The 12,651-nt window shown below is 40.5% G+C and overlaps 2 protein-coding genes across 3 annotated transcripts in view; one reads left to right on the forward strand and one right to left on the reverse strand.

Annotated features, from left to right (window-relative positions):
* The first annotated feature begins 797 nt into the window (after positions 1 to 797).
* On the forward strand, positions 798 to 2,199 carry cebpd (CCAAT enhancer binding protein delta). The gene has a single exon (XM_057323232.1). It carries the CDS (start codon positions 1,018 to 1,020, stop codon positions 1,903 to 1,905), a length of 888 nt encoding a protein of 295 aa, XP_057179215.1. The 5' UTR covers positions 798 to 1,017; the 3' UTR covers positions 1,906 to 2,199.
* Positions 1,871 to 12,651, reverse strand: part of spidr (scaffold protein involved in DNA repair) — a 51,677-nt gene continuing 40,896 nt past the window's right edge. The window contains exons 14-20 of one of the 2 annotated variants that reach the window (XM_057323229.1): positions 9,512 to 9,571; positions 8,691 to 8,886; positions 7,807 to 7,938; positions 5,466 to 5,553; positions 3,974 to 4,088; positions 2,986 to 3,036; positions 1,871 to 2,777 (exon numbers count right to left, since the gene is read on the reverse strand). In XM_057323229.1, coding sequence (XP_057179212.1) covers positions 2,661 to 2,777; positions 2,986 to 3,036; positions 3,974 to 4,088; positions 5,466 to 5,553; positions 7,807 to 7,938; positions 8,691 to 8,886; positions 9,512 to 9,571 — 759 coding nt within the window. In that variant the 3' untranslated portion in view covers positions 1,871 to 2,660. The remainder of the gene's footprint in view (positions 2,778 to 2,985; positions 3,037 to 3,973; positions 4,089 to 5,465; positions 5,554 to 7,806; positions 7,939 to 8,690; positions 8,887 to 9,511; positions 9,572 to 12,651) is intronic. The other variant, XM_057323230.1, reaches the window with a different exon arrangement.

Below are 12,651 nucleotides of genomic sequence, written 5' to 3' on the forward strand. Positions count from 1 at the left end.
AGCGCAGAATAACAAGTTTAGGACATTTGACAAATAGAATTCCCATCCACTCTTTGGTATCGCCCAACATTTTCGCGGGAATAAATATCAACGAGGAAAAATAGAGGCATTTCTAGCAACGTCCACTAGATGGCCATGTGGGGGGCAAGATGAGCTATTTCATTCATATTTATTCAACCTGAAAAAAAGACAAGATAGACAACATGCAAAGAGACAAAATATCTCCTAAATAAATAAATATGTACACATATATGTAATATATACATCTTTTCTGGCTCTAAAGACAACTATGACTGTAGGAAAACAGCAAATCTGTTGTCTAAACCCCAGGCTGGTGTTTATAGTATTTATACACGTTTTCCATTACATTGTGTAGATGAACAAGTATCAAATAAATATCCAAGCTGAGATGAGATATTGTAAGTGAATATAATAAAAGAACGATTAAATAAAAATATACTACATTTATGATAATAATAAACTGCAATATTTATATATATAAAAGTCCTTAAGTATGTACTCTTTTTACATCTTCATGTTAAAGGACTTTTTCTATCCTCACACTGGTCATTAACTTGAGTTAAAGCGTAAAGACACAACACAGATTCTCCAAGTTTTGCAAACTGGGTGTCATATAGTAGCTCGTGTGCTGGTAGGCGTTCTTGCACACCCGTCTCTCCTCAAATAGGATTCCGGGCGGAACACGTGACTGACACTGGACATTCACTGGCTTCAAGAAGGGGGCGGTGACCCTCTGACGTCAGCAGTGCGCCTGTACTTATTCACGAGGGTTCGAGCGTTTCGATAGAGAGCTACGAGGACTTGACACCTGTTCGGAAGAGACACGAGACGACGTGCGCACTTGGACACATAGGTGTACTTTTGGCCATACGCATTGGGTGCGCATAAGTCGTCGTGCTAGCAATATACGCGTTTGACTTTTGGAGTGTTTGGGGACACCGTGCACCTGGATCTGCTGTTTTAATCAAGTGAATTTGGGTTATCTTCACCACGTCCATGTCTGATATATACAACCTGGACTCTCAGTGCGTTTCTCCACAATGCAACATGAGCTGGGCCGTGGAGCCTGCCAACTTTTATGATAATAAAGTGTGCCCAGGGGATGCCAAGTCGAGGATGCCCGGAGCTGAGCATGGCATCGCCGAGGACAACGGCAGCAGCATGGTGGAGCTGAGCAACGCGCCTGCCATCTACGACGACGAGAGCGCGATAGACTTCAGCGCCTACATCGAATCCATGTCCACGGTACCCCTGGAGATCTGCAACGACGAACTGTTCGCAGACTTGTTTAACAGCACTGTGAAGCAGGAAAAGCCAGACTTCTACCAGGCGAGCCACGCGCAATTGGCGAGCGCTGGCACCTTTCCTCAAAGGAGCTTGGAGAGACTGCAGCACCAGGACGGGGGCTTTGGAAAGGGCGCGTATTGCGCACCGATCAAGAAGGAGGCGGACTGGAGCGACAGCGACATGTCCTCTTCGCTACCGTCTCAGATCGAGACGTGCGCGCAGACTTCGGTGAGCCTCCACACGGGACAGCCGACGCCGCCCACCACACCCGAACCCGAGCCGGTCACCCGCTCGTCCGGCCAGAGGAGGCTGGGAAAGGAGAAGGGCAAAAAGACACTAGACAGACACAGCCCGGAGTATCGCCAGCGACGCGAACGCAACAACGTCGCCGTGCGTAAAAGCAGGGACAAGGCCAAGCAGCGCAATACGGACATGCAGCACAAGATGATCGAGCTGAGCGCGGAGAACGAGCGCCTGCACAAAACCATCGAGCAGTTATCCAGGGAACTGGGCAGTCTCAGAAACTTCTTCAAACAGCTGCCCGAACCTGCATTTGGGACTGGGGCGGGGGCGCGCACGGCTGTTGACAGTCGGTGACGCGCGTCAGAGAGTGCGCAAGCCCCAAAAGAATCCTGCCAATTTTCTCTCCAACATACCTCAATGAACTTTAACGATGATTCTCTGTAGCATACGTGCCTTACGTTACACCTTGGATAACGGACTTACTTGTTGTGAAATGTTTTTTGTATTCTAAATTATTACGGAAAAGCTTCATTTATGTTTTTATGGTACCTGTTTAATAATTCCAAACGTCTTATAAATGCCAGAGCATGTTTGAAACTTTACAGTGTGTACAAATGTGTATAATAAAACGACGTGAATTTCAAAAAATCTACATCTCAACGCGCATGTGTGCACGGGGGGCGTGGCCTCTCGAAAGGTGTACTGTCGAGTCTTCAACACCTCAGTGAGACGCAGAACACTGAGTTCAAATCAACTATATTGTGGCATAATGTTTTATTTAAAGTGTTCAATGTCAGAATTTACAGAGAGCAGGAAACAAATTGATCTGAGATCAGAACTTTTTTAAACACAAATTCATTTTAACATCACGTTATATGGCTAGCAGCAACTCTTTGCCTTACAGGCATGTAAGTGATAGCACATAAATGGTCACTAACATTACACTTTGTGGTTCCTAAACTAAACTTTACAGAATGAGCCCAGACCTCTATCTCTGTGAAGCTCTTTATCTTGAGCGTGTGTTTATTTATATCAGTTTGGAAGCGGAGCAGACCGATGTTGGTTGATTTCTATCTTTGGCTTTGGAGACCACAACAGATAAGCGTTAGTCAGTGGAGGTCAAACTCCTCCAAAACCATCCAAACAGCGTGACTTCTGTTGACGACTTGGACCAGGGCGCTCAGAGGTCCGATCTCCGCCCCAAGTACACTTTCCACAGCGTAACCCTTTCAAAAGATCGGACAATGAATTTGACTATGGTTGAGTAAACACAGTCATAATAACACAACAGGTGCAATCCGAAAAAACGACAGGGTGAACTTATTACTAAAGATTCTTGAAGACATTCTCAAGGTAAAATGATAAGATCTTGGTAAATAACAAACAGCATGCAAGCTCAAACTAATTTATCAACACAAATGTGTAGAATTCTACCTCTGGACTTTGCGTTGAGTTCAGGAGAGACGTGATGGTCTTTTGTTGCAACTGAAACACACGTACACATGATTTTAAAATCATATTCATGAAATATGACACGAATCAAAAACACTATATTAAACATGCATGATATCTCACAGACGTCAGTGCTCATCGCAGAGACGTCGAAGGTCTCAGGAATCAACACTGTCTGACCTTCTCTCATCAACCATCTTCAAATACTGACACTTACAGCATTTAACAGAATCATCCAAACTGTTCATTTATCTCAATAAATAAATATGTATAACCGGCAAGCTGCGAAAACCCAGATGAAGTCATTTTTTGAAATGTACAAAAAATATTCTTCTTATATAAAATGACATCCTCCTCTATTTAAAATCATCCTCCATAATTTAAAGAACAGCCTGTAAACATATCATTATGATATCTTTAATATTTACTAAGTGACGGCATGTCAAAAATGAAATCAGTGAAACTATTTCGGTGCTTTTAATTAGATTGTTTGACTAGATTTCACAGACAGGTTTTCTAGCCAGTGACTACCCTTCACCCCACACACATTTCTAAAATCGTGTGGGAGAAATCTTGAGGCTCAACATTATCTTTAAAACTTCCAGGAAATAAAACAGCACATAGATAAACTGGACCTGAAGGGTTTTGCATGTTTGCAGGGGTGATAAAATCATGGGAGCTTTTGCTTTTTGAGTTTTGACATGTTTTTTGATGTTGCGTTACCCTGAACGTGAAAATTCTTTAGACTTCAAATTGTTTTAAACACATGCGACACAAAAGAACTTTGGCAGTGTGTCAGTCACCAGTCACTTTCGTTGCATCTTTTATCCATACAATGACATTTTATGTTAACACAAGGGCGAGTAAATGATGACACAATATGTTTTTATTTTTGGGTGAACTGTCTCTTTAAATGTGTGGTCCAGAAATCCTTCTGAAAGAGTTGCGGTCTGATCTGAATAAATCCTACCTTAACTTTGACCGTACAGTGTCCCATGGATGGACAGCAAACAAACACATCGAGCCGCATCTTTGTGTTGGGTTCATCCATCATTGCTCCGCACATTAAACACTGGAATCCTTCCCTAGAAACCAGCACACAAACAGATGCGACTGTTATTGCTATTTATTGGAAGTTATTTGTGCTCTTTTTTTCTGTTTAAGGGTTCAAACGCTGTGATTCATCAGTTAAAAGCAGGAATGTGAAAACAATTTAGCCATGCGGTGGCTTGTGATCGTACTGAAAATGATGGCCGAGAGGAATCTTGTACATTCACTCTTAACAGACAACGATCAGCAACCTCGTAGAGTGTTTAGGCCATAAACAGTTCTGTGTAAAGTCTCACGACGCTTGAGCGAACCAAATGATTTTACGATGTTGATTTAAATTTTTGCTTTAGTGTGCCAGTAGTAAATATCAATACAGATTTTAAACATTCATTTAATGTTCTTTAACGGGTCAACCAAAAATGAAAATTCTTTCATCGTTTCCTCCCCCTCATGCAGAGCTGGGTAGTAACTGATTACTTGTAATCTGGATTACGTCATCAGATTTTAAAAATCAAGTACTTGTTGAATTACGTTACATCTGAATTTGTAAAAAAATGACGTACTCGTAATCAGAGTAGTTACTATTTTATTGTTACAGATACATTACATAGATTACATTACATATTACTTTTTATTGTTTGGTAAGCCTACCACTTTAACTGTAAAGACAACCAACCAACCCACGATAGCGAGTCTGGAATCTAGACTGTAAAGCCTTTCACTAATTTCTAGTACTTTGTGTACTTTTATAATTTAATTTAATATAATTTTAATGTTTTAAAATGTAACAAGAAAAGTGTTGTGGACACACAGATACACCAGGTAAAGATAAAACAGACACTTGTAAACAAATGTAATCTAAATGTAATCAAAAGTAGTTGGATTATGTTACAAGAAATGTGTAATCTAAAGGGGTTACATTACTGACTACAAATTTTGCTGTGTAGTTTGTAATCAGTGACTGATTACAATGCCCAAATAATCTACCCAGCTCAGCCCTCATGTCATTTCAAACCTGCGACTTTCTTTCTTTTGCAGACAAGACAAAAGAAGATATTTTGAAGAATGTTGATAACCAAACAACACTGGGCCCCGTTGGCTTCCATCGTATGGACACAAAACCACGGAGACATTTCTCCAAACATCTTTTTTTCAGATCCAGGTTTCGAATTACATGAGGGTGTATAAATAACGACATAATTTTATTTTTGGGCGAACTATAACTTTAACTGTAAAAACATAAGAAAAAAACCAAGAAACTGCTTGGGACTGAAGCCACTTGTGCTTTTTTGGTCTTAAATTGACTAATAATAATCATTATGTTTTAGTTTTAATTTCAAATGAGCTGTAAAACCTGCTCTTAAAACCCTGGTTTGGATGTAGAGCAGTTCTGAAAAGAATTCTGGACTTGCCCTTGAGCCGTCTCTAAACGGCAACTCCCACAGCGACTGCAGGCAGGCCATGAGAACGCCGTGCTTTCATCCACTTCCACAATCACACCTGCAAATCACATTTTCATATGATTCATATCAATTCATTTCCTCACATGAATAATAATGAACACAATTATGTAACGTCCCCAAACATGAAATTAGATTCCCAGCAAGTATACTTTTTTGTAAGGCTATTCTGCAAAATCATTCATTATATTAATATATACTTAATTATGATAAATTAATGGCACATTGATACAAAAAGAAAACAATTGACTGAATTTGTGTTGTGTTTTCCTGTGTAAACCTGCTCACCACAGTGCTTTGCTGCAAGGGTGTTATACTATGTGGTTGCTAAGGTGTTCTGGGTGTTTTAACATGTTGCTTTATGGTTGCCAGGGTGTTCCTATGGTGTTCTCAGAGGGTGCAGTATCTATGATACTATGGTTTACATATGAAGAGTTCATTTGTGAAAATGAATAACTGTTATTATATTATTATATTTTTTATATTGTGCATTCCACTTAATATCAATCAAACTGCAAATGGGTAGTTTTGCCTAAGTAATAATAAATACATAAATAAGGGATAATCCACAGCTAGCCATGCGTTAAAGGGTTTTAATGCACGACTTGGAGGCCAAGAACCACCCGACGCGAAGCGGAGCCTCTGTGAAGAGCATTAAGATCCTTTAACACACGGCTAGCTGTGTATTATCTCGCTTATACCATGGTCGTTTGCCAAGTTAAATCTTTTATTGATGTTTACAGTGAAATTTTAGATCAAACAGGTGAAAATTACAGTGATTTTATCAGTTAAGTTTCAAACGTAATCAAACTTACTGGAGCTACCCGTGAGATAAAGGATTTTAATGCACACCTTCCAGCCAATCAGAATCCAGTATTCAAAAAGACCATGGTATAAATACAGCTAACTAACAACACAATAAAACATAATAAAAACATGATTTATTATTTATTTTTTTGCTAATAAACTCTTCATATATAGCTTAGTCCCTCCTTCAATGGACTTTTAAAATGGAGTTTTACCCTCCAGGGCAAAACAAATTAAATGACTTACTAAAAGTAACAGCACACAATTTGAGGCACACATCCTTCGCAAACACATGCGTCAAGTTTCACCTCAAAGTTTAAAACCAAGGGTTTAGAAACATGTTGAACCCCGAGCAACAGCGCAATGCTTTGCCGAGAAATGTAAATTCAGGCCCTCGACTGACACTGACAAATAACATCATGAAACCAGCAACACACATCTCACAAACACACACATCTGTCTTATATAATCCACAAGAGCCCCCGCAGGAACCTCTGCTCTCCGGAGACTCCACCGGCAAGCAGCCAGAAACTAAAGTTGCTGACCGCTGCATCTGATAATCTGAGCTCCTTACACTTCTTCAGTCACATGACTCGTCTTATCTACAGGGTGAAAGAACCTCGGAGTTACAAAGTCTAATACTGAGCGTAAAATATCTCATTTGTGTTCAGTTTGACTTGGAGAGAGATAAGCCGTCTCAACATCATGTCTGAATGAAACCGGTTAGAAGAATCAAAGAACAAGTCAGAAAGTTTGAGCACTTTGATACGATCGGAGCAAATTCCCAAAATATTTGAAAACACACACACACACACGCTTTGAGTAAAGCTTGCTAGTGAAACCTCAACACTAAACAATGGCGGTTTGTTTCAACCTATGATTGGGTGAAATACGAACAAATCCAAGGTTTAAATCAACCTAGAAAGTGTCCATACTTGACCCAACCGTGGGTTAAAAAAGGATGACATTCATTCTTTGTAAATGTGGGAAAAAGGATCATTTATCATCATACCATGGTTTGTTTAAATACTCCATTCTAATTGGCTGGCAGGTGTGCATTAAAACCGTTTGCAGGGGTAATTGCAGTCAGTTTGATCAATATTTGTCGAAATATTATTGTACAAACAGTATTGTTTATTAAAATAAACAATACTGTCACAATATTTGGGCATCGTTTACAAAATAAATCAATACGGAGAGACTGCATCAGCTTGCATCAGTTAAAATAATACAAAACAAACGTAATAAAACGTTCATATCTCAAATCCAGGCAAACAACAACTTCCCCTCGAGACAGCAAACAAACACAAACGACGAACCACGTGGGTCCCTAATAAAGCTTTAAGAACAATGAGACCGGAGCCAACGAACAACTGGTTTCATTTACAGGGACAAACATGCTGTACCCCCCTCAGATTTCTTTCTGTCACGCTGGAATAAACCACCTCAGAACACCGAGGGGGATCTCCGGGTGGACCGGACCAACCTGTGAGAGTGCAGAGAGAGAGCGCTGGGGTTTCTGGAGTCAGCTGGTCCAGTATTACTGGCCGGGGCACGCTGAAGGCCGGCTCGTCTGGTTCCAGTTCCATCACTGTCTGTTCCACACAGAATATTTGACCTGGTATGATGAAACACCGCACTGTTATATCACAACATGTTCCACAGAGGTACTAAAGCAAGACTGTGATTTATGGAGGACATCTCTGGATCTCTGAATAGTTTAGACATGAAAAAGCAACCGCAGGGACTTTCAACCTGAGCTGAACTGAACATTTTCTACAAGCACTGGACAAACTAAATGGTTCATGCATTTTAAAGCATTCATGTGGAAATGTCAAGGTCACAGTTTGAAATGCGAAATATTTTATCAGCTCATTTTTACCGAACGCAGACCTTCTGTGAGGAAAAGTCGTTTACTTTCGGTTTTAAGGTCAGAAATGACGTTCAAATGTCACAAACAGGCAATTTGGTTTAATCAGTTGTAAATATAATGTCATATATGTTATTCGTTTTGAGCGGTTGTTATCTGGGAATAACGAACCTGCAAATGTCGCGACTGGCCAATCAGAATCAAGCATTCCAACGAGCCCTGTTTTTTTTCTTTTCTTTAGTTTTCTTTAAGCAAAACTTATATAAAAAATACAAAATGTTATTACTATCATGGAGCAGAAAACCTTTCCATGCAGTGCAAAAGGGTTTTGTTTATGAACTATGATCGTATGCCAATAACCAGAGGCGTAAGTAATTATGATAATTATAAGCGACTATCATTACAGAACAATGAACATTAATCAGCAACAAAATGCAGAAAGTTTGTGTCAACCCCAGGCTGTATATGAGACGATACACTCAGTCATGTCGGTGATGTACCCTGTTCCATCACAGCGTCTCTGAACCTCAGAACGGGCCGTCCCGGCGAGTCGTCCAGCGCCTGTGAAACCCAGCTTCGGATCAGACAGGACGGGCTCACACACACGGACACGCTTTTCCTGACGCTCTCAGCGTTCGGCTCCGTTTGAAGACTGAGATCGGTGACAAACAGCAACATCTCGCCCGCATTCCAGCCCTGCAGGCCGCAGATGAGTGGAGGATCAGTGCATTCTCTTTCAAATACTAAAATACACTAACATGCAAAAATCCCTTGGAAATACTTAATGCACATTTTCAGCTAGAGAACACTAGAGAAGATATTTTAAAGAACGATTTGGTGTTCTTGTCTATGCATGCTACGGCACAGCCAACACTCAATTATTTATCATACTTTCGATTGCCTTGACAAAACCACCAAGATCTGAGCCAGCTTCCCAGACTAATTATTTCTATATACACCCACTCAGACAAAGCAAATCAAAACATGAGCTTCTGTCCAGGAGAGCATCTGAGGGTACGCCGGTGCAGATCATCAGAGTCCACAGGTCTGTCAGATTATCAACTGGATGATGTCATTTACGGTAAACTAACAGAGCGTAAAAGTATTTCCAGCTAGCCTGAGGGCTGAAGTCTTGGCAAACACGCTGGGAAAGCAACTATAGTGGCTTCTTAAGAACACAATCAATGGAGAGGCTTTTCTCACACACAGAGCCAGGAGGCAAAGATTGAGCTACGATGATGATGATGATGATGATGATGATGCGAGGTATATGTGTTTCAAGCATTCAGGCTCTGTGAACAATAGTTTAGACAAAACTTACCAGCAAATGTTTATGAACTAAAGCGGCCCGAAAGCTGCAACGATGCTTTACGGATGCATCCTACCAGAGAGTGAGTGAGTGAGAGAGAGAGAGAGAGAGAGAGAGTGAGAGAGACAGAGAGAGAGAGAGAGACAGAGAGAGAGAGAGAGAGAGAGGAGAGAGAGAGAGAGAGAGAGAGAGAGAGAGAGAGAGAGAGAGAGAGAGAGAGAGAGAGAGAGAGAGAGAGAGAGAGAGAGAGAGAGAGAGAGAGAGAGAGAGAGAGAGAGAGAGAGAGAGAGAGAGAGAGAGAGAGAGAGAGAGAGAGAGAGAGAGAGAGAGAGAGAGAGAGAGAGAGAGAGAGAGAGAGAGAGAGAGAGAGAGAGAGAGAGAGAGAGAGAGAGAGAGAGAGAGAGAGAGAGAGAGAGAGAGAGAGAGAGAGAGAGGAGAGAGAGAGAGAGAGAGAGAGAGAGAGAGAGAGAGAGAGAGAGAGAGAGAGAGAGAGAGAGAGAGAGAGAGAGAGAGAGAGAGCAGAGAGAGAGAGAGAGATTTATTTTTTAACCCGACTTTTATTACAAAATCAAACTCTTACTTGTCACACACTCTCACAATGAGAGGAAGAAATTAACAAAACAATGAAAAAATTAAATCACCCTCATTAACAGAGCACAAAGCCTCATTATAGCACCATATATGTTCAAACGTAGCAAAGTCTTTAAAGGACTTATAATAATGGAAATCAACCAACACTCTTGATTTTACCAGATTAGAAAACAGAGCTACAACATTCTGATTCACGTTTTGCTCCAATTTCTTTTTTCTGCTTTTGTAAATGGCCAATTTTGCTTGACCAAGAACAAAGTTCAGAAGTTGGCACAGAAATCTCTTCTTCTTTACATATTTAAACCCCAAAATAAACGTCTCCATAGAAAAGGTCTCATTACAACTACCAAAAATGTTGCTAACAGTTAAAAATAAAGGTTGCAACCTACAACAAATCATAAAAGCATGAAATATTGTTTCTCTGTTAAAACAAAACGGACATGTGGAGACAACCTCAGAGTTTAAAATTGAAACAAAAGCATTGACCGCCACAGCACCATGAAGAATTCTCCATTGTAAATCACCTGTTCTCTTAGTCAACGGTGGTTTATACAAAGATCTCCACTCAGGTTTTGTATTATCATCCAATTTAAAAACTTTACGCCAAGGAGTATCAATTTTTTCACTTAAAACCTTTTTGTTAAAAACTAAAACACAACATTTATACAATGATTTGCCAGTACTTAAAAAAAAATCTTTGCACAAAAAAGTAACATTGTCAAAAAAAGGGGAGGTGATCCCTTCCACATTCACTGATAATTCCAGCCTGGGAAAAATGTCTTTAGGGTTTGGAACACAAGATCCTGCACAGTACTTCACCAATAAGTCTACTTCAGATGATTTCAGAACAGCGTTCCATTTCACGAGCAGCTGGGAAGCCAGACGAATGGACCTGATTCCCAATCGCTCAGCCAATGCTGCTGCATTCTTGAAGTCTGGCCCCACAGTGTCCAGTAGCTGACTCAGAGTAGTTAAGTTGCGTGCAATCAGCAACCTACTAAGTCCAGGGGAAGAAAAAAGGGTTGTTAAATCCATCCGAGAGCCACAGATTAAAGGTTCCTCTAGTAACCAGTAAAGAGAAAGAAAAAATTCTGGTCGTTGGACTCCAAAAAGACTCCAGACTTTAAAAATGTTCTTATAAAACCTTGGCAGTGTTGAGGTATCCAACTTTAGAGGGTCCATCAAAAAAAGTGTCTTATCTAGCCCCAGACCAGCAAGACTCTGTAAAATCAAACATGCAACAGCACGCCAACTAAAGTTTGTAGGTCCAGCCAACAGTCTTTGCAGAAACTGCAATCGAAAGGCTGCAATTCTGCTCTGAAGATGGATAAGTCCTTGACCACCTTCCTCCTTGGGCAAAAACAATACACTTTGTGGAACCCAATGTAGTTTATCCCAAAAAAAGTCCACAAGGATAGCTTGAATTTTTGCCAGCAGCTGCAATGGAGGATCTACACAGGCAAACTTGTGCCACAAGGAAGACGCCACCAAATTATTAATAATTAAAACACGCCCTCTATATGACAGTTTTGGAATCAAATGCTTCCATTTTTCCAAACGCCCTTTGACCATTTCAATGACTCCTTCCCAATTTTTCTGTACTACTGTCTCATCACCTAAGAACACCCCCAAATATTTAAAACCCTCTTTTCCCCAACATAAACCAGTAGGCAGTTTTGGTTTCCCACTATCCCAACTTCCTACTAACAATGCATTACTTTTATTCCAATTAATTTTAGCGGAAGATAAATTTTTAAACTCCCCAAGTAATTCTAATAAAGCTAGTATATCACTTTGCTTACTGATCATGATTATTAAATCGTCAGCATACGCTGATAATGAAAAATACCATTAACCTTTGGCAAAGATATGCCATGGAGTTTCATTCTTAATTGTTGTAGTAATGGTTCTATAGCTAAAGAATAAAGCATACCAGAGAGTGAACACCCCTGTCTAATGCCTCTACAAGCTCCAAAAGGAGCACATAAACCACCGTTCACCTTGAGAATGCTCTGAACGTCACTATAAAGAACTTTTACCTGATCTATAAAACCTTTACAAAAACCAAAGGCTTCCAGTACTCTCCATAAATAGACATGCTCAACACGGTCAAAAGCTTTTTCTTGATCTAGTGATATAAAACCACAATCTAAATTTAAAACCTTAGAGACATGAAGAAGATCTCTGATCAAGGAAACATTGTCAAAAATTGACCTCCCGGGTACACAATATGTCTGGTCAGGATGGATGACCTGATCCACAACTTTTGCTAAACGATTGGCTAAAATTTTAGAAAGAAGTTTGTAATCACTACACAGAAGGGAGACTGGCCGCCAGCACTTGATGTCTGTCAGATCACCTTTTTTGGGTAAGAGCGTGAGGACTGCTCTACGGCAGCTCAACGGCAGAAGCCCACCGGCTAGACTGTCATTCAGCACCTCCAGCAAATCCTCCCCAATTTCTGACCACAAAGACTTATAAAAGTCTACTGGCAAACCATCAATCCCTGGTACTTTACCACACTCCATACCTTGAAGGGCTTCATCCAATTCCCCTTTAGT

This window comes from Triplophysa rosa, linkage group LG23 (assembly GCF_024868665.1).
Source record: "Triplophysa rosa linkage group LG23, Trosa_1v2, whole genome shotgun sequence".
Lineage (NCBI taxonomy): Eukaryota > Metazoa > Chordata > Actinopteri > Cypriniformes > Nemacheilidae > Triplophysa > Triplophysa rosa.